The 27,420-nt window shown below is 39.0% G+C and overlaps 1 protein-coding gene across 4 annotated transcripts in view; it reads left to right on the forward strand.

Annotated features, from left to right (window-relative positions):
• Window positions 1-27,420, forward strand: part of LRRC69 (leucine rich repeat containing 69) — a 97,279-nt gene that overhangs the window by 25,226 nt on the left and 44,633 nt on the right. For 3 of the 4 annotated variants that reach the window (XM_027604764.1, XM_027604784.1, XM_027604793.1), the window contains exons 2-5: window positions 8,897-9,023; window positions 12,445-12,517; window positions 18,897-19,092; window positions 22,034-22,105. In XM_027604764.1, coding sequence (XP_027460565.1) covers window positions 8,897-9,023; window positions 12,445-12,517; window positions 18,897-19,092; window positions 22,034-22,105 — 468 coding nt within the window. The remainder of the gene's footprint in view (window positions 1-8,896; window positions 9,024-12,444; window positions 12,518-18,896; window positions 19,093-22,033; window positions 22,106-27,420) is intronic. The other variant, XM_027604774.1, reaches the window with a different exon arrangement.

The raw sequence follows: 27,420 nt of genomic DNA on the forward strand, positions 1-27,420 counted from the left end.
AGGGGCCTGTTGCTGTGGTTTCCAAATGTCTTTGCCGGAGGCGGAATTGCCCCGCCCTTGTCGGTCCGGGCTAAGGAAGCTGCTCCGGTTTGCTCTCAGGAGTTTTTGTTCCCTGCAAGCTCTCGGTACAGCTTTGGAGGCCCAGGGCAGAAATGGTGGCCTCCCAATCTCCACTTGGAGGAGCTGAGAACTCGGGGCCCCGCTCCTCAGTGTGCCCCCAGAGAAAAGCAGTCACTTCCGTGTCCCCGGTCTCCGGCCGCACTCCGTGCTCACCTGGCCTGCGATCGAGCGTTGCTATCTCTGGCACCCGACCCCACGCGGAGTCTCCAAACCCAGCAGATCCCTGCAGTGCGTTCCCGCACCGCTCCTCCCCGGGAAGGAAGGGGAGTCTCCCCGGATCTGCTGCTTGTTGGGTCCCTGCTGGGGGAGCCGTGCCCCGACTGGGCCGCAGATCACAGTTTATGGCAACCCCGAGCTGAGAGCCCGCGACTCTGCTCCGTATCTGCAGCCGGCTTCCCTGCTCTGATACCTGGGAGCTCTGCTGCACTCAGGCACCCCGGTCTCTCTGTGACCCCAAGGGTCCTGAGACCACACTGTCCCGGGAGGATTCCACCCCCCGCTTAGCCACTGCAGCGACTTCCCTCCGCCGAGCCAACTTCTAAAAGGTCCGATTTTGTGCTCCGCGGTTCTATCACTTGCCAGAAGCGGCCGGCGGAGGCCCCTCCCCCGCCGTCTATCCTCCCGAATATCGCCTCGGATTCACTTCTCCGCAAGCCCTACCTTCCAGTAAGTGGTCGCTTCTCTGTTCAGAGAGTTGTTGCTACTCTCCTGTTCGATCTCCTGTTGAGTTCGTAGGTGTTCAGAATGGTTTGATCCCTATTCAGCTGAATTCCTGAGACCAGACGAAATCCAGGTCTCCTACTCCTCCGCCATCTTGCTCCGCCCCCGATATAATAGTTTTCTTTCCCTCTTCTTTTCAGCTTCACTATTTTCCATAATTTTATCTTTTGTATCACTGATTCACTCTTCTAATTTGTTCATTCTTGTTTTTATGGCCTCCACTTGGGACTGCATCTTGGTAATAGCATTTTAAATTTTGGTCTGACTAGATTTTAGTTCTTTTATCTCTACGGTAAGGGATTCTCTAGAGTCTTCTATGCTTTTTCAAGACCAGCTAGTATCCTATAATTGTTGTTTTAAATTCTAGTTCAGACATCTTACTTATATCTGTATTGATTAAATCCCTGGCTGTGAGTACTACCTCCTGTTCTTTCTTTTTGGGTGAATTTCTCCATCTCATCATTTTGTCCAGAAAAGAAAAGAAGAAAGAAAAAGAAACAACAACAACAAAAACAACAAATCACTGATCCTGGGTGTATTTTAGTCTGCTTGTTAAAGAAACTAGATACCAAAATAAGAAAGAAAGAAAGAAAGAAAGAAAGAAAGAAAGAAAGAAAGAAAGAAAGAAGATATGTAAATAAAATGCGATGAAAGGAAACAAAAAATGGAATATGCATATATAAATTAAACTTAAAAAAGAATAAAAAAGAGAATTGAAAAAAAGAATTAAAAAAAAAACCCTACAGAATAAAAGTACAATGGATACTAGATACTATTTTCCCCTAGAGCTGAGCTTTGCAGCCCTCTATATAATCAGTAAATTTGGTGTGAGCAAGTTGTTTGTGCTGGTCTTCTTGGGGTGGTTCCTGTTGCCCTGATTCTCAGGTGGATTTGTCCTAGTGGAAATGCACCTCCAGTGCATAGGGAGGCAGGGCTTGATGTAAGCGGCTCTCGACTCCACTAGGTGGTGCTGTTTTGCTCCCTGAAGGCTTTCAGTGCTGATGGGCAGGATGAATATGGGGGGGGGGGTGCCCAGCTCTCTAGCCTGGGAGCTGAAAATTCATGCCCCCCCCCTTTGGTGAGTCTTCACAGAAGAGCAATCAATCAACTCATCTCCCCAGTTTCTGTCAGAACTCTGTATTCACTCTGCCTATGTCCGAGCTTTTTTATCTCAGGCACGTGACCAAGTTTCAAAACTCCAAATTTTAGGGACCTCTCACTGTTCCTCCTGGGGAGGGTCAACTCATGCTTCTGCCTTTTGTTGGACCTGTCCCAGGAAAGTGGTCATACGACTGCACAGTGGTTCACAGTTTATGGCAACACGGAGCAGAAACCCGGCACCTAGACTTGCTGTTCTCAGCTGGCTTCCACACTCCCATGCTTGGGAATAGTGGCGCACTTAGGCACCACTTGTTTTTGTGACCCAGGGGATACTCAGATCATGGTGTCACACCTAGGATTCTGCCCCACTTCACCACCTGAGCACCTTTAAGCCAGGCATGTCTCCCAGTGTAGAAGACTTCTAAAAGTTCCAATTTTTCACTCCATTGCTTATAATGCTTTGTAGTAGCCTCCTAAAGCAGGCTTCCTCCCTGCTGCCATATACTCAGCTATATCACACTGGATTCAAGTCTCTGCACCTCCTACCTTCCAAAAGGTGGTTGCTTTTCTACTTGTAGACTTGCAGTATTTGTTTTCTCAGACTTCTGATTGATTTCTTGGGTGTTCAGAATGATTTGATAATTATCTAGTTGTATTCAAGGGATGAGAAAAACTTAGGGTCCCCCTACTCCTCCCCCATCATCATTCACTTACTTTTCATTCACTGGATTGCTGTTCTCTCACTGTTACTGTGTAAGTGTCTTGAGGGTAAAGACCTTACAAGTCTTTTTTTTTTTTTTTTAAGATTTTATTTATTTGTCAGAGCGAGAGCACAAGCAGGGGAGTAGCAGAGGTAGAGGAAGAAACAGGCTCCCCGCTGAGCAAGGAGCCCCACGTGGGACTTGATCCCAGGAGCCCAGGATCATGACCTGAGCTGAAGGCAGCCACTTAACCGACTGAGCCACTCAGGCATCCCAAGACCTTACAAGTCTTATTCACCTCTGTGTATCTAGTATCTAGAACTGGTGGCTCAAAATAGGCATACAGTGCATATTTTCAAATGAATACTGACCCACTTGCTTCCTTATAGATGATTACATGAGCAGTTTAGATTGCATTTCTTCATAATTTGTTTGTGGATATATTTCAAAGCATCAAAAAACCCAATCCAGGGCGCCTGGGTGGCTCAGTTGGTTAAGCGACTGCCTTCAGCTCAGGTAATGATCCAGGAGTCCCTGGATCGAGTCCCGCATCCGGCTCCCTGCTAGGTGGAGAGTCTGCTTCTCCCTCTGACCCTCCCCCTCTCATGTGCTCTCTCTCTCTCTCATTTTCTCGGTCTCAAATAAATAAATAAAAAAAATCTTTAAAAAAAACCCAATCCATTTTATAGTCAAGCTTGATTATATCCTGTGATTTCCCTTTGATATACCATGAAATCAAATTACTGTGTTATCTTCAAATATCTGGGCCATACCCTTAGATTCTGTAAAACAAAATGACAATATATGTAACTCATAGATGAAAACTTATGACATAGCATGCAAAATAAGCACCATAGAGGTTGTGCCCTCAGAAATACCTGGAAAGCACTGATAGTATGAGAAATCACAAGTTCAGTTCTTTGTTATTTACTTTAAAAATATATGTTGCCATATTTTCATTGGAGACAATTCTTCATGAGTCTCTCATGTTTTTGCACATCTCTCTAGGCAGAGGCACTGACTAGCTTTGTTCTGAACTAACTTTTGGGGAACATTTACATAGCAGATAGCCTTGGAAATTAGAAATCGTGTCTCCTCTGGAGCAAAGGGCAAGCACAGTTATTGTTTATTCTAAAAGATTCAGGTTCCCTAAATTCATGGTTTCTCTTCTGTAACACAATCCATTGCATGTCCAGGTATCATCTGGTTCTTTTTGCATTGCTGGTGCAAAAATAACAATATTCTGGATACTGTTGCTGTAGGTAATAAAATGACCTTTGTCTCCTGCCCAGAGGTCTCATGCTTTCTGCCAGCATCTATGAAATAGTGGCAGGTTAACTATTAGCTTGCAAATTGAGTAAAATCTCAGACCTTTCACAGTTCCCAACTGTTGTATTTCTCACTAGTACTCACAAAGATTTTGTCGAGCACTAGTTTACTGCTATGAATTTCTCACTAAATTTAGGCAAAAGAAAGAAATTGACTTGATTTTTGGAAAAGAGATTTCAAATAGTTACTGCTATAGACATATAATGGCCCCCCAAAGATGCCTACATCCTAATCCCAATAATCTGTGAATATATTAGGTTACATGTCAATGAGGAATCAAGGGTACAGATAGAATCAAGGTTGATAGTCAGCTAACCTTGAGATGAAGAGATCATCCTGGATAATATGTGTAGGCCCTGTGTAACTGTGAGGTTCTTTAGCAAAGGATGAAAGACTTATACAATCTGAAGAGAAATCAGAGTATGAGGTTCTTTAAATATGGAAGACAGCATCAGAATTCACCCCTAGAGTCTCCAGAAAGAAACACAGTCCTGTCAACACTTTTTAAGTCAGTGAATCCCATTTAATTTCATCTGACCTCCAAAACTATAAGATAATAAATTTGCCTTGTTTTAAGCTACTAAATTTGTGGTAATTTGTTATAGCCCAATAGGAAACTAATATAGTCACAGACTCTGGAATAAGTCTTTCCATTAGAATGGCTACATGAATATATTTTAACTTCACCTTTACAAAAGAATAAGGCCAGGGCACCTGGGTGGCTCAGATCATGACCTGAGCCCAAGGCAGACGCTTAACTGACTGAACCACCTAGGTGTCCCCCCTAAAATTCAAGTATAATTATCATACGTTACATTAGTTTCAGGTGTACAGTATGATTCAACTGCTCTAGATATTTCTCAGTGTTCATCAAGATAAGTGTATAAGATAAGTGAGAGGATGGGTGAAATAGATAAAGGGAGTTAAGAGTATATTTATCTTGGGCGCCTGGGTGGCTCGGATGGTTGAGCATCTGCCTTCGGCTCGGGTCATGGTACCAGGGTGCTGGGATCGAGTCCCGCAACGGGCTCCCTGCTCCTTGGGAGCCTGCTTCTCCCTCTGCTTCTCTCTCTCCCTCTCTCTCTCCATCTCTCATGAATAAATAAATAAAATCTTAAAAAAAAAGAGTATATTTATCTTGAGCACTTTGCCGACTTCTTAAAGGTTTTGACTGTATGGGTCACAATGTTAGGATACTCTTCGGGATGCTCAAGTGAATTATGAGTGAATCATTAATTGTGGTTTTAAATGGCTTTTTAATGGTTTGCATTACAATTTTAATGAAGTTCAGTGCTTTATTAAAAATTAAATTGTGCTTTAATTAACATAAGATGTTTGAACATGAAGCTCAAATGAACTTTATAAAGCTCATTTTAGATATATGTGAAATAATTGTTTAAGATTATGCTGACATTTTCTTAGGTTACATGGATCTCAACAAAGTTCTTTTTAAAATCCCTATTGCAAAAATCATTTTAATGTTGAAATTGTCAGGTAATATCACATATGTATGAGAAATTTTCAAAGACATAAATTTTGAATAGAAAGAATTTTATATAGAACAATAACTAAAAATAATGATGCTATTTTTAACAGCAGTCACTTTTGTTGGCCTTTCCCTGGTTTGAATTACTACATTATTTTCACCACATTCCACCCAACATTGCTCATTTCCATTCCAATATTTTTATTCTGACATGCACTTTTCTTGTATCTTATCATTTTAATTTTTCATGCAGCATACTTAATAAGACTACTTTATTTTATTTTTTTCTACCAAGTTTTTATTTAAATTCCAGTTAGCTAACATACCTTGTAATATTAGTTTCATGTGTAGGATTTTGTGATTTATCACTTACATACAATATCCATTTCTCATCACAACAGGTGCCCTCCTTAATACCCATCATGCATTTAACCCATCCCTCCACCCAGCTTCCCTCCAGCAACTCTGTTTTCTATAGTTAATAGTCCGCTCTGTGGTTTGCCTCTTTTTTCCCCCCTCTATGTTCATCTGTTTTGTTTCTTAAATTCCACATATGAGTGAAATCATATGGTATTTGTCTTTTTTGACTGACTTAGTTTGCTTAGCATAGTACTCTCTAGCTCCATCCATGTCATTGCAAATGGCAAGATTTCATTCTTTTTTATGGCTGACTATATTATGTTGTATATTTAGCCACATCTTTATCCATTTATCAGTCAATGGACATTTGGGCTCTTTCCATAATTTGGCTATTATTGATAATGCTGTTATAAACATCAGGATGCATGTATCTCTTTGAATCAATATTTGTGTACCCTTTGGGTAAATACCTAGTAGTGCAATTGCTGGGTCATAGGGTAATACTATTTTTAACTTTCTGAGGAACCTCCATACTGTTTTCCAGTGTGGCTGCACCAGTTTGCATTCCCATCAACAGTTTAAGAGGGTTCTCCTTTCTTCGCATCCTCACCAACATCTGCTGTCTCCTGACTTGTTAATTTTAGCCATTCTGACTAGTGTGAGGTGGTATCTCATTGTGGTTTTGATTTGTATTTCCTTGATGATGAGTGATGTTGAGCATCTTTTCATGTGTCTTTTAGCCATTTGCATGTCTTCTTTGAAAAAATGTCTATTCATGTCTTCTCCCCATTTTTTACCTGGATTTTCTGTTTTTTGGGTGTTGAGTTTCATAAGTTCTTTATATATTTTGGATACCAACCTTTTACAAGATATGTCATTTGTAAATATCTTCTCCCATTCCATAGGCTGCCTTTTATTTTTGTTGATTATTTCCTTCACTGTGCAGAAGTTTTTGTCTTGATGAAGTCCCAATAGTTTATTTATTTATTTAAAAGATTATTTATTTGAGAGAGAGAATGAGAGAGAGAGAGAGAGAGCATGAGGGGGAGAGTCAGAGGGAGAAGCAGATTCCCTGCTGAGCAGGGAGCCTGATGCAAGACTCGATCCCAGGACTCCAGGATCATGACCTGAGCCGAAGGCAGTCACTTAACCAACTGAGCCACCCGGCGCCCACCAATAGTTTATTTTTTTTTTTAAAGATTTATTTATTTATTTGAGAGAGAGAGCACGAGAGGGAGAGGAAGAGAGAATCTCAAGCAGACTCTGCACTGAGTGTGGAGCCTGACACAGGGCTCGATCCCACAATCCTGAGATCACGACCTGAGTGCAAACCCAAAATCAGATGCTCAACCGACAGCACCACCTAGGCACCCGCAATAGTTTATTTTTGCTTTTGTTTCCCTTGGCTCAGATGATGTATCTAGTAAGTAGTTGCTACAGCTGACATCAAAGAGGTTACCTCTGTGTGTTCTCTGTGATTTTGATGGTTTCCTGTCTCACATTTAGGTCTTTCACCCATTCTGAATTTGTTTTTGTGTGTGGTGTAAGAAAGTAGTCCATGTTCTTTTGCATGTGGCTGTCCGGTTTTCCCAATACCACTTGTTGAAGAGATTGTCTTTTTTTCCACTGGTTATTTTTTCCTGCTTTGTCAAAGATTAGTTGACCATTTATTTGTGGGTCCACTTCTGCATTTTCTGTTCTGTTCCATTCACCTATGTGTTTTTGTGCCAGTACCATACTGTCTTGATCACCACAGCTTTGTAATATACCTTCATGTCTAGAATTGCTATGCCTCCAGGCTTGCTTTTCTTTTTTAAGATTCCTTTGGCTATTCGGGTCGTGGTTCCATACAAATTTAAAAATGCTGGTGGTATTTTGATAGGGATTGCATTAAATGTGTAGATCGCTTTGGGTAGTATAGACATTTTTACAATATTTGTTCTTCCAATCCATGAGCATGGAATGTTTTCCCATTTCTTTGTCTCATCTTCAATTTCTTTCAGAAGTGTTTTATAGTTTTTGGAGTACAGATCTTTTACTTAGAGAGATAGTGAGAGCGGGAACACAAGCAGGGGGAGTGGGAGAGGGAGAAGCAGGCTTCCTGCCGAGCAGGAAGACTGATGTGGGACTCAATCCCAGGACCTGAGGATCATGACATGAACCGAAGGCAGACGCTTAACGACTGAGTCACCCAGGCGCCCTTATCCATTCTTTTATTAATGTGGTGTGTCACGCTGATTGATTTGCAAATATTGAACCACCCTTGAAACCCAGAAGTAAATCCCACCTGATCGTGGTGAATGATTCTTTTAATGTACTGTTGGATTCAATTTGTGAGTATTTTGTTGAGGATTTTTGCGTCTATGTTCATCAGGCATATTGGCCTGTAGTTCTCTTTTTTAGTGGAGTCTTTGTCTGGTTTTAAGATCAAGGTAATGCTGGCCTCATAGAATAAGTTTGGAAGTTTTCCTTCCATTTCTATTTTTTGGAACAGTTTCAGAAGAATTTTAACTCTTCTTTAAATGTTTGGTAGAGTTCCCCTGGGAAGCCATCCTCCCTGGACTTTTGTTTGTTGGGAGATTTTTGATTACTGATTCAATTTCATTGCTGGTTATCAGTCTGTTCAAGTTTTCTATTTCTCCCTCTTTCAGTTTTGGTGGTTTATATGTTTCTAGGAATTTGTCCATTTCTTCCAGATTGCCCAGTTTGTTGGCATAGAATTTTTCTGTGGCGTTGGTTGTGATCTCTCCTCTCTCATTCGTGATTTAATTTATTTGGGTTCTTTCTCATTTCTTTTTGATAAATACTGGCTAGGGGTTTATCAATTTTATTAATCTTTTTCAAAGAACCAGCTCTGGTTTCATGATCTGTTCTACTGGGTTGTTGTTGTTGTTTCTGTATCACTGATTTCTGCTCTAATATTCATTATTTCTCTCCTGCTACTGGCTTTAGGATTCTTTTGTTGTTCTTTTTTTAGCTCCTCCAGGTGTAAAGTTATCAACAAAAGTTCTTAATGATTTCTTCATCTTATTTGAAGGTGAATAATGCATGAGTTCATTAAATTTCTATATGTTTACAGTTGATAGTACTAAATCTGGGAAACAACCTTTTGGAAGAAATTCCAGAAGAGATGAAATACCTTACATCCCTGAAGAAGCTTCATTTATTTGGAAACAAGATTTGTAAATTTGCATCTGAAGCATGTGGTAAGTTAGTCAAAGAAGAGCAACATTATGGGATCAAACTTAATCTCCTTAAATCTCCTTATATTGAACAAGTAAAAAAAGTAAAAAAAGAAATTTTACCTTTTAATCTTTTTCTGTTGCAGATATTTATACACTATTCTTGAAATTAAGGAATTTGGGGGACATTTTTTTCAACCATTGTATATATATTTCTCTAATGTGGACCTAAGAAAATAAGTTAATATTAGATTAGTGAATTTTCCCTTTTCAGAATCAGTGTACATTTTGATTCTTGAATCTGGAGGCCCTTTCCCTGTGCCTGAGAGGAAACTCAGTTTGAAAATCAAATTAAGAAAAGCTCTTCTTGTTCTTTACACTTTTTATTGTCTTTACACTTTTTATTGTCTCAAAATTAAGCTACAATATCTGATCAAGATGCTAAGTTTAAAATCAGGAGACTTTGAAAGAAAAAATATGAGATCCAATAATTGGCATTTTTTTTGGTGTTTCTTTTCAACTTATAACTTCTCCGTTCAACAGGACACTCTTCCTATTTAATATTAGGTAGAGTGGGCTTAAGGACAAAACACATGACAAAGATCTAGGTGATGTTTATAGCTTCATTGACCTATGTACAGCACTTCATGATTCTATGTCTTTGCCTCTATTAGTAAAACTGAAGATATGTTATGTGAACTTTTGAGACATGGGTACTAGATATAATCCCTGTCACCATCGAGCAGCATTTATTAAGAATATCGCTGCATGGGGTGCTAAGTTAGGGGAATATTTGGCAAATAGCAAAAATAGACTTGGTATGATCTCTTTATTTTAAAGTCTTAAATCATGTATCTTGGAGAAATATTTTTTCAAAATAAGAACTGTAACAAACACTTATTGATGCTTATGCACATTATATATGCAAAGCCATAGATTAAGGGTTCAATTACAGTTTACTTAGGAAGAAAACAGTTTATATAAGAAAAAAATTAATGGCATGAAAACAAACACAATTTTATAAACTATTTCATAAACTATACTGAGGGGACAAACTTAGGTAAAACCTGACTTATATAAATAAGATTAAGCAACCTAATTAATGCTAATTTAGATTTCCATAAAGAAATTTTTTTTCTCGTGTGCCCTTAAATTTGAGGTTTATAAAATATATGTAACCTGTGTACAGTGCCCTTGGATATCTGTAGTTTCTGTATTTCTTGGTTTTGGGCTGTTGAAGTTTGAAAAGCCCATGTGAGTGACACAGAATGTTTTAGGTTGTGTCCTTATTATCCAAGAGCAGAAGTAGTTTGGTATCAGGGAGCTGAGCACTATCCAGCATGTATTACATGACCCAGTGCCCCTGACCAGAACCAGACTGGGCCGGGGCTAGACTTATGTCCCAAGATAGGCCAATATTAGTCTCTTTCTTGGAAATTATGATGGAATCTAAAACAGTGTAACTGGTCTGAGCTAATCATACGAACTAAGACAGTGGTTGCAACTGGTGGCTTGAGCGCTGAAACTGGTTCACAAATAAGTTGGTTCTGTTTTGATCGCCTTTTAAAAAATTTGAATTAGGGTACCAAAACTTGCAAATCAGAAGAGTTCATTAAAAAAAAAATTGGATCTCTCCCTCTTTTTTGTCTGTTTTAAAAAAGAACGACTAGGCAACACCAGAATCACATTCCCACATGATAGCAATGGCCAGGAGCTGGCTGAAGGGCAACTGCCCTGTTAGATAAGGCAGGACCTCACCAATTCTACACACTCCTGTCAGGTGCACTCCTGCCAGGGTTACTACAATGTTCTGAGTTATCTTCTTAGTTCCTGTAGGCATCTCAGTTTGAGAACTGTCTACCCTGCCTGTGAACATTCAAACACAGGAATTGTAGGATGGCTATGAATATATGGAAAATTAGAGACAATCTGCTCAAAAGAGAAAGCCTGGGGAGTGGGGGAAAGATGGGAGTAGGGGGGAGAGAGAAAGAGAGAGAGAGAGAGAATATAAATATGAAGCTGAGGGAAACTGTAATGAGAAATAAAACTCTGTGTTCTGCAGAGACGCCCTGAGAATATACCCACTGGACTTTGAGAAACTCCTGGGGGAGACAGAGTATTAGCCTGGAGCATGGTGTGTGGGTCCTTGGATATCACAACTTGGTTCAGTGGTTCAGAAGAAGCATGAGAAGCCCAGCAGACCCAGGCGTGAGCATTTCTGTGACTACCAAGAGCAACCAAAGGCCTATGTATATGCACACACAGCCAGTACATATATAGGAGCCTATAATCATGTTGCATAACACATGTATTTATATTAATATGATTCCCCCCAGCCCCCACGTGCTAAGGGCCCAGTGTGTTGGGCGGCCGGCACAGCCATAGCCAAGCCGAACAGAGAGAAGCCTGATGTGGAGATGTACCTGGAGCTGCCTTTAGTCACCGACTTCGAGTTCAAGGGGCCAGAATTCCGCGCAGGAGAGGCGTGCCGGACCACGCCGTGTGCGACACACAGTGCTGCCCGTCCGACGAGCCGGGAAGGACAAGTGCACAGGCCCCCAGTCCGTCCGCTTTGCCTTGGGCTCTGCGCAGAGGCTGGTGGCCGAGGAGGGCCTATTCCCCACAAAATGCGGCAGAGAATGCCTCAGCTCCTTCGCACCTCTGGTGAAGAAGATCCCCAAGTCCTCGCGCCACGTGCTAGCGCGTCTACTCGTCCCTCTTCAAGGTTGCGCTGGCCCTGGAGCTGCGTGGACACATGTCCACACTTAATGTCCCCTTCATCCTCCTCTCTGGGGAGTTCCTCCTGCGCGGCTGCAAAGAGAGCGCCGTCGTGGGCCACGTGCCCGAGGGGCTGTGCAGCGGTGGGGCTGCGGCGCATGCGCAAGGGCGTAGAGCCTGACAGGCGTGCACGCGTGCGGAGAGACGGTGGTACGCGTGCGTGTGTGAGTGTGCGCACACGTGCCGGGCTCGCTCACGGGGGGGTCTGCCCACTCACGTTCCCCAGCAGCGCGCCAGGGCAGGGTGGTGGTGGCCGGCGCCTTAGACCGCTCTGCACACGTGGTTTTCCTGATGGATGGGTGAATGCCGCCAGTAAGGAGGACCCTTTGGACTTCATTTATTCGCTTAACAAACATTTATGGGACAGCCCTTGTGAGTTAAAACTAAAACAAAATAACCCTGGGTTCAGATGCCTCTTAGTGTCTGGTTCCAATTCGTGGTAAGCAGGGCTGGGCTCTCTGCTCTTGGGCGCTGTGATTTAGCTTTTTAATTTGGTGATGAAATCCCCCTGTTTTGCTTAAGCTAGTTTAAGAGGGTATCTGTCACCAGCAACCGCAAGAGCCTTGACCAAGGCAAGAAACCAGAAGGAAAACAACAGTATATAGAAAAGTGGCTACAAGTTATTCTCTAAGAGATAGCTAACGTAACTAAAATTATTTTCCAACAGATGGGTTACAAAACTTGATTCTGCTTAATCTGAACAACAATCAGCTCACATGGATTCCTCAAGAAGTCAGCAGGTAATTTTGTTTGTAGCGAGACTTGGTTAAACATCCCTTCACCAGCTCCACCCTGGCCATCTGAACCTCAGCCTCATTGCCTGGCCTCAAGTCCCTGTGGGGTTTGTACATGGCAAAGAGGCATCTGAAGGACTGAGACAAGCCACTAATTTTAAGCAGACGATTCTTTAAACACTTCAGGGAAATGAGAAATAGCATGACTCGGTGGTCTAAGTGTAAAAGTGGGGGTTTGAAACCTAAAGTTCTAAAGTTGATTGCATTATTGATTTCCTAACTCCAGAGTTCTTGGTGTTTGCTCTGATACAGAATTGGGGACATTAAATTTTATTTCATAAAGTACTGGAAACCATTTTCAGCTTGATGGAAAAGGTAATGTAAAAGCAAAGTGTTGAAAATCAAGATAACATTTTCATTAAAAACCCCCACATTTTATTATCATTAACAACAACAACAAAATGCTGCACATCTTATCCTGCACATCTGCACAGATGGGCTGCTGTTACGGTGGCTTTCTTGAGCCAGCTTAGGGCCTCGTCCTTCTGCAGGCAAAACACTCTCTTGGGTTTTTCCTCTGACAGATGGAGAGAAACCTACTTGGGTTTACTTGACTTTGGAGACTCTTTTTATTGCCTGTTGAATAGAAACAGATGTATTACAACATAAGAGCATCCAGATTTTTAAAGGATACAGAACTATGAACAGTCCTTAACAAAGGGATTTGTGCAGCACCTAAAATCTATTCCAATTCACTTGTCTATACTTCTAGTCAATATATTATGCTTCCCAGAGAGATTTTCACAGAGAAAGTAACGTTTTAAGTCAGAGTGACTCGAAAAAATTTTAAGTGATCTAATTTTTGAAGAAGACTATAACAATGAAAATGCCAATAGTTGTTTGCTTGCTCTTTCATTTATTTGGCTTATCAATGAATTTGTGTATCAGTGATATAATAAAGAAAGGGAAGATCTGGCAAACTAGGTCATATCTTTGTGCAGCTAGCCTTACGACTTTGGTCAAGTAATTTAACTGCACCTTAGCTTTCTTGTCTCTAAAGGAAAAATTTTGAGTAGATGTACTTCAAAACCTTTTCAGCTATAACATATTATGATTTCACATTTTATTAAGCTTAGATCTGATTGAAGTATTAAGTATAATAGTCACAGAACTGTATAAATCTATAGTAATATGTTAGAAGATGATATGAAATGAAATCTTTCACTGAAAAATGTAGTATTGCAAAATATGTAAGTCTACACTGTTTTGTAGATAATTCTGGATCGTCTGTATTCTGGCTTTGTCCTATATGTAGGCTGATTGGTCACTTCCTCAAGCTGGATTCCATTTTCTGATGTTGGTGAATTTTCTTCACCTTCCAATACCTTAGTGTCTTCAACTGCAGCACGAGGACAATAATAGTGCAATTTATAGTGTTGTTTTGACAGTTAAATAGGCAAATTCGTCAAAAATATTTAGGATTGAGCCTGGGACATATTAAGTGCTCAGTGGATGTTAGCTTTTCTTGTTATGGGTTGTTATTTTTATTCTTCTTTTCGTTCCTCCCTTTTTAGAGATGAAAGATTGACTTATTGGTGAATTTGGGAAAAGCATTGAGTGTACATGGCTCAGTGTCTTTCTTTTTACTCTGCCATCGAGTAAGCAGCTTCCTTAGCAGGAAAGGCTGTGACTGGGTGGGTACGTTTAATGCAGGGGAGGATTGGTAGGGAGCCTGAGAATGTTCGAGTCAGCTCTATGCTGACGTGTGATTCCTTTCTTTCCGAATCCCGTATCTTATTTCTCCATTTGTTTAGCATCTGGGAGGGGGAGAGTTCTCTTTGTTGGCTCACTTAAACTACAGAGTATTGGTTCATGGACTTGGAGTCAAACCTGGACAGGAGAGAGTTTGCCCCTAAACAACTCTGTCTTGGGCAGGGCTGCACAGCCACAGAAGAAAAAGGAGAATGTGGGCATCCTGGGGACAGAATCTCTGTGAAAGAAAGGGAGAAAGGAAGGGACTAAGCCAGTGGGCTCAGTTCTTTCTCCAAATTCACCACTCAGTGAAGTTATTCTTCAGCCTACTGGAGAGGAAGGGGGGCAGGGAGAAGCTGCAAGTGTGCTTCCTGTAGTTTTCTCTTGGAAGAGTGAAGTTCTCCCTGCTCCTGGAAATGGAAACAATGACACATACTTGTTTTCCCTTCTGCTCTTTACTCACCCAATGAATGATGGCTATTTACAGTAGCCTCTGAGCTCAGCTTTATGCCTTGGAATAACGACAAAATGAAAAACCAACTGCCATAGTAGTAATTCAGAGTAGAATCAATTAGAGTCGTGATTATAACAGTGGTTAGTGAAGAAAATTCCTTGTCCCTTTTTTCACAGGACCTACTCCACACACTTTCACTCTCTTTTAACACTGGGTCATCCAGTTTTGACCCTGTATCCTCTCTGCAAATGACTTTGCTCCTTATTTTACCAAGAAATTTGGCTCCCTCCTTCCCTTCTTTTCAGCCTCTCTATCTTGCCTTAAGTAGATCTTAAGACAAAGTCTACTTCTTGTCTTTTTTTCTCTTGCTCCCTCGTTCTTTCTTTTATAGTCAAATTTCTCTAAACTGCCATCTGTCTTTTGCTTTTGTTTTCTACTTAACCCCTTAAAATTATCTTTTTTCCGTCTTCATTCTACTTTATGTTATTTTTAAGGACCATTAGTATCCTTTGGACAATCAAATCTAATGGCCTTTTCTCTCTGCCGAATACAAATTACACAAAAATCATGAGTGTTCCATTCATTGAGTTTTGACCAATGTACACACAGTAGTAAGGTATTGAACATTTCCTTCAATCCACAGATTTCCTCATGTACACTTCCTGAATTCTTACCTCTCACAAGCAGCTATTATTCTATTTCTACCTCTACAAATTAGTTTTACTTGTCCTAGAACTAAATAAGTGGAATCATACAGTCTGTGTTCTTTTGTGTCTACTGCTGAGCGTAAATTTTTTTTTGAGATTCACCTTATTGTTGCATCTGTCAGCAATTCGTTGTCTTTTGTTTATCCCCAGTAGCATTTCATTGCATGAATTATGCCACAAGTTATTTTCGCCTGTTCATGGACATTTGGATTATTTCCCATTTGGGGCTGTTATGAATTAAGCTACTATAAATATTCTTGTAGAAATCTTTTTGTGGACACGTTTAATTTATTTTTCATTTCAATACCTAGGAGTAGAGTTGTAGAGTCATTGAGTAGGATTATAGGCATATGTTAATTTATTAAGAACTGTCAGTAGTTTTGCAAAGTGGTTGTACCATTTTACATTCCAGCAGTTTTTAAAATGTTAACCACTGCAGTAGGTATGAAGTCATATCTCATGGTAGTTTTAGTTTGCATTTCCCTAATGTCTAATGACAGTTGAGCACCTTTTCATGTTCTCATTCCTTATTTTTATGTCTTCTTTTGTGAACTGTTTGTATCAAGTATTTTTTCATTGAAAAAGATTTGTGTTTTTTTTTGTTTTTTTTCTTTCTTCGCATTGAGTTGTAAGAGTTCCTTATGCATTCTGGATACAAGTGTTTTGATAAGTGTTATGTATTGCAGATATCTCTTCTAGTGTGTGGCTTGCCTTTTATTTTCTTAACAGTACCTTTAGGTGAACTGAAGTTTTTAACTTTGATGAAGGCCAATTTTATTTTAAGATTAGTGCTTTCTGTGGCCTTTTAAGGAAATATTTGCTTACCCCAAAGTTATCAAGATATTATCCTATATTTTCTTCTACGATGTTTATAGTTTTAGTTTTTATATTTAGGTCTATGATTCATCTCAAATTAATGCTTGTGCACAGTGTGGGGTTATAGTCAAAGTTCACTTTTTTCCCACATTATCCTATATTTTCTTCTACAAACTTTATAGTTTTAGTTTTTATATTTAGGTCTATGAGTCATCACAAATTAATGTCTGTGTGTGATGTCGGGTAATGGTCAAAGTTTATTTTTCCCCATATGTTTATCCAGTTGTTCTAGCACCATTTGTTGAAAGACTGTCTTTTCTTAATTGAGTTGCCTTGACACTCCCAAAATCAAATGACCATTTATATGTCTATTTGAACTCTCCCTTCTATTGCATTGTTCTATTTTTCTATAATTTCTCTAAATACTATCTTAATTACTGTAAGCTTTGAAATCAGTTAATGCAAGTCCTTTGACTATTTTTTATTATAGTTTTGGTCACACTAGGTATTTTGAATATCCGTGTAAATTTTAAAATTGACTTGTCAATTTTTACACAAGGAAACTTTAAGATTTTTATTTGGGAGAGCGCCTAGGTGGTGCTGTCAGTTGAGGGTCCAACTCTTCGTTTCAGGTCAGGTTGTAATCTCAGGGTCGTGAGATAGAGTCCAGCATGGGGCTCCGAGCTTAGCACAGAGTCTGCTTCAGACTCCCTCTCCCTCTCCCCGCTGTGCGTGCTCTTTCTCTAAAATAAATAAATAAATCTTTAAAAAAGATTTTTATTTGCGCTAAGTTGAACTGTAGATCAATTTGTGGAGAAGTGGCATCTTAGCAATGTTGTTTCTTTTTACATGTGGACAAGACATAACCCTACTTTTATTTAGAGCTCCTTTAAATTTTCTCAGTCATAGTTGACAGTTTTTGGTATAGAGTTCTCTCATATCCTTTGTTAAATGTTTTCCTAACTATTTTATGGTGTTTTTTTTTTTTTATGTTACTGTAAATGGGGTTTTTAGAACTTTTCTTTTCCAATTTTTATGGCTATAGTTTAGAAGTGCAATAGATTTTTTAAATAGCGACTTTGTAGTCTATGACCCTGCTTTTGGTTCTAGTGGTGTTGTTTGTATTACCTCTCTTTAACATTTACAGTGTTGACCATCTCTTTAATTTTGAAATTCTCTCCTCCTATACCTTTAAAGATTCCTTGTTAACCTGGTTCATCTCCTGTTTCTCTATTCAAGCCTTTTCTAGGTGCCTTTTTTGTTTTTGTTTTTTTTTTGGTCAGATGTTCACATTCCTCAAGAATCTTTCCCACTTCTCTGTCTTCTCCTGCCCTTTTTGTTGTTGTTCTTCCTGTCAATCTCATCTATTCACATGGCTGTTCTTGTCAGGTTTGTAGTCTTCCCCCAGTCCCCTTCACCTACTCTGACCACTTTCCTTCCTCCAGGCCCCCTTTTTTAATGGTCTAAGAAACATCACCTCATTCTGTTATTACTTTAATCTTAACACATTGGACCTTGAGATTATTATATATTTTCATTCTTTGCTTTGCAAAAAGACACATCTGCATTTGAATCTTGACAGTGTTATCTACTAGATGGGTAATTTGGGCAGGTTGTTTACTGCCTCTCTCCTTTATTTTCCTCATTTCTAAATTAAGGGTAATAATTCCAGCCTTAGGGTTGTGCTGACGATATAGTTTCATGCACAGGTACATAGTTGATGCTGAACATTACTAATTTCTTTTGCTTCTTTATTCAAAATATAATATTTTTCTCAGCTTATTATGTTGCCTCTGTTGCCCTGGTTTTACGAGTTCTGTTACTCAAAGCCAAGTTCAAATGTTTATTCTTCCAAAATGTTTGTGATATACTTTACTACCATACCTGCAACTAGAAACTCAAATTTCCTTAATCCCTTTCTCCCTGTCTGATGGCATTTCCTATCTTCATTTTATGGCTCTAATATCTCCTTCTAGACCATGATATCCATAAGGGCAGAATTTGTGGCTGATTCATCTTTGTATCTTCTGCAGCAACTAAGTAGTTCTCACATCTGTTTGGTGCAGGATATTTAAATCTATATCTATACCTCTATCCATTTATATCCATGTATATATGTATGTGTACATTTATGCACATCTATGTCCTCCTTTGTCTTCTGGCTTCTTTTTTATTATAGCCAATGTATACATACAAAAAGTGAAAATAGAGTTTTCTCTCTCTTAAATTGAAGTTTTTTTTTAAAGATTTATTTATTTATTTGAGAGAGAGAGTACATGAGAGTGGGGAGGGTCAGAGGGAGAAGCAGGCTCCTTTGCTGAGCAGGGAGCCTGATGTGCGACTCGATCCCGGGACTCCGGGATCATGACCTGAGCCGAAGGCAGTCGCTTAACCAACTGAGCCACCCAGGCGCCCTTAAATTGAGGTTTTGATTACCTAAAATTCTTTTAACATAAGCTATCTGATTATAAAATATCTTTAAAGGTTAAATTATAGTAAAGATTTTTTTATGCTCAAAGTATTTGTAGCAGTTGTGAACCCATGACTAAAGTAAGGCTTAGACGAGCTACAAAAAAATGAATTGACATATGGCTTCTGATAAGTACAATGGGCTTTCTTATTCTCATAAATTTCATTCATATACTTTATTTTTTAGATTGAAAAGTCTTACATATTTGAGTATAAATCATAACCAGCTAGCCAGCGTTCCTAAAGGACTTTGTTTTCTTAAGAATCTTTCTGAACTTCAGCTTAACTACAATCAGCTCATTTGTATACCTGAAGAGATTAAGTTCTTGAAGAAGCTCCGGAAGCTTCTTCTGGTCAGGAACAACATTGAAGTTTTGCCAGAGGTAAGGAAAACATGGAACCAAATTTTCTTGGGGAAGAACTCATTATGACACAATGGGGAGTGGTTATGGAATAGGTTTGGACATCTGAATACAAGCCATCATTTACTTTCCCTCCGATTAGGCATAGTCAGTTCCCAAAGCCCTATCACAAAAGAGGGTTATAACTTGGATTATTCCACATAGCTAGGGATGCCAGATTTAGTAAATAAGGATACAGGATGCTCACTTAAATTTGAATTTCAGATAAGGAAGGAATAATTTTTTAGTGTATGTGTGTTCCAAATATTGCATGGGACATACTTATACTAAAAAAAAATTGTTGTCTGAAATGTAAATTTAAGGGAACCTCTTGTATTTTATCTGGCAACCTATGTATGGCATAAATTGTAAGTACATTTTGGTTTTGGAATATGTGCTATATGTCTTCTTCCATTTTTCCTACATATCTACTATCCATCTTTTTCCAACATGTTCTGTGCCTGGAAATCTGACCTGCATGGGCATCAGTAAGCTCCTTTGTCCTCTGGCTAATAGGACTTGAAAGGGCAGGAGGAGAGTGAATACCAGATGGTATTCCCCTGGTACCATTCCTGATAGGATGTCATAAGTTGCGTGCACACTTTTCTGGCAGACCATGGGGAATATTAGGTGATCCTCATATGGACCATTACTACCTCCCCTTGGTTCTTCAGGCCCATGGCAGTAAAGAACTCCCTGCTGTTGCCTGCTTTTGGGAATGTTGTGGGAATCTTACCAAACTTTTATAAATGGTGGCTTTATTAAACTCTCCTCAAATTTCCCAGTTTGAGAGTATTGTTTCCTGCTAGGAACTTGTCACTGGGTTTACCTTCCTTCCCTATGCAAGTTGAAGTTAATTTGATAGGAGGGGGAATTCATGTCATGCAGTAAATTGAGGAATACAAAAAGTAGATCAATTCCTGCTGTTTCATTTTTTCTCAAGAGGATATCCCCTTTAAAAATTCTGGGAGCCTGGGTGGCTCAGTTGGTTAAGGGTCTGCCTTCAGATCAGGTCATGATCCCAGGGTCCTGGGATAGAGCCCCACATACAGCTCCCTGCTCAGTGGGGAGCCTGCTTCTCCCTCTGCTTCTGCCCCTCCCTCTCGCTCTCTCTGCCTCTCATGAATAAAGAAAATCTTAAAAAATAAAATAAAAATAAATACATAAAAATTCTGTGCACACTGTAATGTGATATGTGAAAATATAGCAAGTTGTAGGCTGTAAATAAGTATATTTCAAAAATTTTATTCTTCAGTTCCTTAAAAAATCCTAATTTTTGTAAATGAGTAGAAACAGTTCTCAGAATTACAAACTAAATCTATTAAAAGTGTAATACCTTTATTTGAGGGAAAAACAGTAACAGTAGTACCACAATCATTGTCATGAAGCATTATATTATTTAGTGTTCATAACAACTCTGTAATGTTGCTTTTCTTATTTACCCATTTTATTTTATTTTTTTTTAAAGATTTTATTTACTTGAGAGAGAGGGAGAGCGAGTGAGAGCATGAGCATGGGGGAGGGGCAGAGGGAGAAGGAGAGGGAGAAAAACAGACTTCCTGCTGAGCAGGGATCCCTGATGCAGGACTCAGTCCCAGGACCCTGGGATCATGACCTGAGCCAAAGGCAGACATTTAACCAACTGAGCCACCCAGGGCCCCTACCCATTTAAAATAAGGAACCGAGGGTTATATGACTTGAACACAGTTTGCAAAGGTCAGAGAAGGGGCTTAAATCCATGTCTGTCTGACTTAAAAGTCTGTACTTCAAACAGTACTCTTCCTACAATTTTTTTTAAATCATGAGGATTTTGGACTTCAAAAAATTTAAATGCTACTAAGTCCAGTCCTGAATTATTATGTAAAGAATGCCTATGATCATATGTCCTTGTACATTTAATATGATTCAGTCTATCATTGTTCTTTTTGGTCTGCATTATAAATGGTAAGGCATTATAGGAAATACTCATTTGCTTTGATAATGAACAAATTATGAATCATTTTCTGGTACATTATATTTAAAAATTTTTTTAAATTTATTTCTATATTTTTAATTTTTTAAAAGATTTTGTTTATTTACTTAGAAGAGAGAGCATGAGCATGAGGTGGGGAGGGGCAAAGGGAGAGAGAGAGGGAGAGAGAGAATCTCAGGCAGACCCCACGCTGAGCATGGAACTTGACGCCGGGCTCCACATGGGGCTTGATCCCAGGACCCTGAGATCATGATCTGAGCTGAAATCAAGAGTTGGATACTTAACTGACTGAGCCACCCAGGAGTCCCTGGTACATTATAAATTATGTGTATGTCTGCACATGGGTGTGAACGTATATGCCCATTCAGTCACAGTGGGCATGTAGATAGAGACATTAACAGATTTTATTTTATTTTTATAAGGAAAGGATTGCGTTAGCACAGTGCTAAGCAAAAGGTAGTTGTGAAATAAATGCCTTTGGAATTGTTGATAGACCTTTTACATCTGTTTTCTGTTTCTCAAAAGTTCTTTGTATTTTAATTTTAGTAATGTCTACTAAGTTCTCACTATAAGGCCCTTCAGTAAGCACTTTCTGATTAGTAACTTATTTAATCCATTCAATAACCATATCAAAGTAAGAGCTTCCATTACCATTTTCGTTTTACAAATGGGGAAACTGAAGTGCAAAGAGATTAAGAAATTTGTCCATAGTTACATAGTGTCAGACGTCAGATCTGAACCTACAAATAGCCTAACTTTTGGCCACCATGTTTTGTTGCCCTGGAGGAAATGGAGACCACAGAGAATCTGGCACCCCAGGACATAGGGATCTTAGGAGGTACTGAAGCATTGATCAGGTAATTAGGAAAGATGGTCAATCCCATCAAGTTTGAAGTTGGAAGCAATATTTTTAGATTTTTAAAAATCTCTCTCTTTTGTTTTCTGACACAGGGACTTTGTGATCTTATAAACCTAAGAATCCTAGACATAGCTGGAAATTTTATTCAGACATTTCCATCAGGAGTAAGTAGAGTCTACCTCTATTATAAATGAAATATAACTTTGTTTATATGCTATTGAGATTAGAAAAATATGAGCAGTCGTAAAACCTTGTAATTGGAACCTTGTATTATACAAATGACTCAAAGATTTTGTTTGTTCTAGAATTTCAAAACCTGTTCTCTCCCATTCCTTCCTATGTGTTCTCTGCCTGCTTAGATTGTTTGAACTAAGTGAACTCTGATTGCTATCATAAATATTTTAAATGTTTTTTATTTTATGCTGCTTTGGTCACCTCAGACTTTTTGGAAATATGACTTTCCAGAGCATACATTTTTATCCCTTGTAATTAATCCAAGGTGACACTTTTGTTAGTTGCTTTTGAGACATGAACAACGAAAAATACACTTTTTCCCATTTGGAAATGAATTTTGACTTTACTGTATTTCAAAAAACTGAGGAACAGTTGGTCTTGGCAATGTTTGACTTTTGAGAAAGAAATGGCAGTTTTTCATACTGCATTTTTATACCCGAGCAAGCATAGTTCCACATGCAGGGTAATAATTAGAAGCTCATCAATCCAGAAGGTATTCAACAAATAGTTTTTGATCTGTTAAATACTTTTGCTGATTGATCAACTTCAAACTGAAATTTCAGTCCTTTTTACCCTTAGAAAAATTTTTTTTGCACTCAAGGCAACTCAAATGTGAAAAATGAGTGTAAAGTCTGTTTTAGAAAAAAATGTAGTTTTAATTGTGTTAAAATATATATAACATAAAATTTACCATTTTCACCATTTGTAAGTGTGCAGTTCTGCAGCACTAGGTATATATTCACAGTGTTGCACAGCCATTGCCAACTGTCTCCAGAAGTGTTTTGTCTTCTCCCACTAAAACTTTGTTCCCCTTAAACACTATCTCCCATTCCCCTCCCCTCCCAACCCCTTGCAGCCACCGTTCTACTTTCTGTCTCTACAAATTTGACAACTCTGGGAACCTCATTTAAGTATAGTATACCTTATGGAAACATACAATAATTTGTCCTTTTGTGACCGCATTTCATTTAACATGTCTTCAAAGATCATCTATGTTATAGCCTGTGTCAGAATTTCTTTCCTTCCTAAACGCTGAATAATGTTCCATTGTACGTATCTGTTACACTTTGTTTATCCATTCATCTGTCAGTGGGCACTTGAGTTGCTTCCACCTTTCGGCTATAGAGAATCATGCTGCTATGAACACGGGTTGTACAACTGTCTCTTTGAGTTTCTATTTTCATTTCTTTGGGCTATATACCTAGAAGTGGAATTGCTGAGTCATATGGTAATGTTTACTTCTTTTGAAAAGTTTTTATTTAAATTCCAGTTCGTTAACATACAGCATAACATTCATTTCAGGTGTAAGTGCTCCTCACAACAAATGCACTGTGTAGGAATCGCCAGATTATCTTCCAAACATACACAATTTTGAATGTTTAATGATTGGATGTTGTTGATATTGACCTGGTAAAGGCAATCAGGTCTTATCAGCCTGCAAGTCTTAGCTCACCTCTCTCTGCCCTGTGATGCCTTCCAGGTTTTCCAAAGCAGTCTTCCGGTGCCACCATTTCCGTGGGACCGTTAGAGTTTATACCAACCACATAGGAGAGTAATTCTTTTCAAGTCTGTCTTGCAGGTAGACGGTAAGCTAAGTAAACTACTGAGGTTTTTAGTCCCCTCGAAACAATTATTTTTAAATTTTTAAAAAAATCTTTTAAGCAGCGATCTTTCTCCAGCTCCTCTTTCCCTCAAGAGCCCAGTTATTTTTCAAATTGCAGTCATTTGAAGAAAAAGTTGACCTGACAAAAGTGAGAAAAAGTTTTAATGATGATCACCAGGGAGCATCATGACATTTGCCTTTGATGTGAAGTTTATAACAAAATATCTATAAAACATTCGCAGACCTAACAGAAAACTTCACATTTCTGTAACACTTGTGATCAGAATCCTCCGTTAGTCTAACTGCCTGAACTATCATGACTGTACTTTTCAGATTGAGAAATGGCACTAAAAGTTATATTTCTAAAGCAGTACTTCGCAATTATTTAGTAATTAGCAGATTTGCAAAGCAATTTTGCATGTTACTAAATATTTATAACAGTTTAATTCTAAATAGCCCATTGAAGAAGACCAATCTGGTATTATTATTCCTGTTTAGCACTGAGGCTCCAGAGAAGTAATTTACTTAACAGCAGTTCCCCTTAGACTTAAGAGGGCATCAGAGTCCCTGGATGACTTGTGAAAAGGCAGAGGGCTGGCCCATACCTGTAGAGTTTCTGATTCAGTAGGTTGGGGAGCCCGAGAATTTGCGTTCCGGTTAAGTTCTCAGATGATACTGATGCTGCAAGTCTGGGGACCACACCTGGAGCACCCTGGGATGGAAATGTAGAGCAGTGATAGAGCTTGGATTTGCACTCAAGGTTTTCAGCTGCAAGCCCAGGGCTCTTCCCATATTAGAACTCTGCCTCTGATTAAAAAAAAAAATACTGAGCAACAAATTCTTTGTCTCAGGAATGACAGGCAGGGACAGTCTCTGTTATGCTATACAAATAAATGAGACCTTTCTTTCATCTCACAGGGAGTTTGGGTTCTGAGAGCTTCCCTGTGTCTTCGCTAAAACGATGCTCAAGGAACACACCTTGAACAAATACAATACTTGTATGCTCTGGAAAATATTTTACAGAGAAACTAGGATTTTGGTTTGTGAACACAAGGAATGCCTATAAAGTTGGAAGCTGAGTTTTATATGTTGCTCCTCTTCAGCCACCCTGTGGATGCACTTGGTCAATGTATACCATTGACACCACTTCTTAAACATTTATTTATCAGCCAATCTAAACATTGAAGAGATTTTTAGCATATGACTTTAAACACTAAACTTTATTTTGGGGGAAGTTTGGTCAAATCCGTCATCATGTAACTTGTAATAGTCTCTAAGTTTTGTCTTTAAAAAGTTTCCCATTTGCATCAGGTGGTTGTATTTGGAAGTGGGGCTCAGGTCTAGGTAAAATATTTACAAGGACACATATAAATATGATAACTTATGGGAAAGTGCTTTGCTGAGGGTAGACATAGAGGAAAAATGCTTTAAAAGATATAAACCATAGCCAACCCGTCGTTTTCCACAATTGCTGTTTGCTTTCAGTTTCAAATTCATGATATTAATATTCATTTGAAGCCGTGGCCTCCATAAAGAGGTTCTGTGTCAGGGTTAAGAATCTTGAGCATTTGTATATGCCTAAGATCTGTAGGCATATAGTGTTTTCATAAGAAAAAAATACAAGGAGAAAAAGCCTCATGCAGTGGTGTTGTCATGAGAAAAATATGTTTGGACTATTTATGGGAGGGATAATAGTTATAGCACCTATTCCATTTTATCAGCGCCCCCCCCTTTTTTCCTTCAAGAATTCTTCAGAGTCATCATAAATCAAATTTGAGAACAGTGCAAACACTTTCCCCTTTCACAGTATGAGAAACACAGGAGAAAAAAATGTAAGTTAACTTTCTCAGAAACACAAATCATTTGAATGGCAAAGAGACTATTTGAATCCACTGTTCCCAAACAAAAATTAAATATGCCTAAGTTAGCAATTTACCAGTTGTGTGACCTTGAACACATAACTCAATCACTTTATGTTTCATTTTTTTCCCTATGGAAATTGGGGATATTAATAACACTTATAACATTGTTGGGAAAGGGCCTGACACAACAGTTGGTGTTCAGCAAATATAGAATGAATAAATGATTAAATGAGATTATCCGTATAAAGCTTTTACTGGTGCTTGGCCCATGGTAGATAGTAAATGTTATTTTCTTTTTATTTTAAAGTTTGGTCTGAGCTACCTGCCACTGAATCCATCCCAAATGCAGGGACACTTTTGCATGCTTTTGACACATGAGAGCACCTGAATGATTTTAACTTGCCAAAAGCAGGATAATCACTGATCTGTAGGTGCAGGTATACTGGGGTGGGGGGAGGGTACAGTCTTATAGTACTTTACTATGCTTTCTGTTCTCCATGTGCTTTTTGCCAGAATAGGTTCCAAGTTATTTTCCTCTGCAGACCCATTTACAGTCTTCTGGCCTACCTTGGCTAAGCAATAAAACAGAACCAACAAACAATTTCCCCGAAGGGGGTCCTTCTTTCCCTGGATCTTCACCAGTGATTCTGTTTATTTCTGTCTCACCCTTTTGCCCTGTGGCTCGCTCACTTGCTCACTTGTTTTCTGATTGTCACACTGGATTCCTCTGAAAATAGGACCCCTCGTTACTGAACGCCCTTTACTGAAATTGTTGCCTACTACTTATCCTGATGTCCTTTCTTCCCTCGAATACCTTTAGTTTAAAATGGTTTCTCTATTTGTAGCTGATGCTGATTGATTTTGATCCATGCCAGTCTAAGCATATCTTGTTATGGTGTCCTGCATCTAGCATGGCACAGACTCTGGCTTAGTGTCACTTCAGTCTCATAGTTGTTTAATCCATAAAGCCTAAATATTTCACAAATGCTCCCAGTGTCTTTTGTTTTACTTTTCTGTGCTTAATTCAAAATCCAAGTGAAGAAAGGCATTTTATTTTTGAATGACTCTCATCGTTTACAAATGAGGTCACCTGTCTTCAATAGAATGCTTTCTCTATATGAGCAAGTACATACAAATATGTGCACTACACATAGGGAGGCCATTTAGCTTTGGATGGAGAGAAGTAGTACTGTGAAACTGACCGAACACATGGAGAATGGTTATATAAAATTTCAAAATGTCCATGATCAAAAATGTGCTTGAGTGATCAGAAGTGCGGTACAATCATGGGAAAGGAATTGCCTGGGAAAATGAAATTGTGATGTTTGTCTTGTATCAAAACTTCTGTCCAGAAACTCTGTTGCAAGATGTTTAGGAAGTAGCCTAAAAGTTTAAAACTGATGTGCAGGGAAGTGTCCATGAAGCTGTGTTCAAGGACATCTCCAGATGTCTCCACCATCTAGTGATTTGGTTTGAAGTATCCACTTTGCTCAGTAGCCCATGAGAAATTCCATTCCTCTACCTCATCTCCTATGCTTTTCTGCCTCTTGAACAGCAACATTAGAGATCCACGTTGTTCTTATTCCCGTGTCTATAGTTTATTTTCTGTCTCTGTTGAATATCAAGGAAAACTGTACCCTATCCTTGAAGCTCATTAAATCGTCTCTAAAATTTGACCTTAATTTGAAAAAAAGTATATTTTCTTTGGTTGTCGCTGCTGTCTTCAGTGGCTTAGTTTATTAGGAGATATACATTTAAAACAACATTCAGTGACCTTTAA

Source organism: Zalophus californianus, chromosome 4 (genome assembly GCF_009762305.2).
Source record: "Zalophus californianus isolate mZalCal1 chromosome 4, mZalCal1.pri.v2, whole genome shotgun sequence".
Classification (NCBI taxonomy): Eukaryota; Metazoa; Chordata; class Mammalia; order Carnivora; family Otariidae; genus Zalophus; species Zalophus californianus.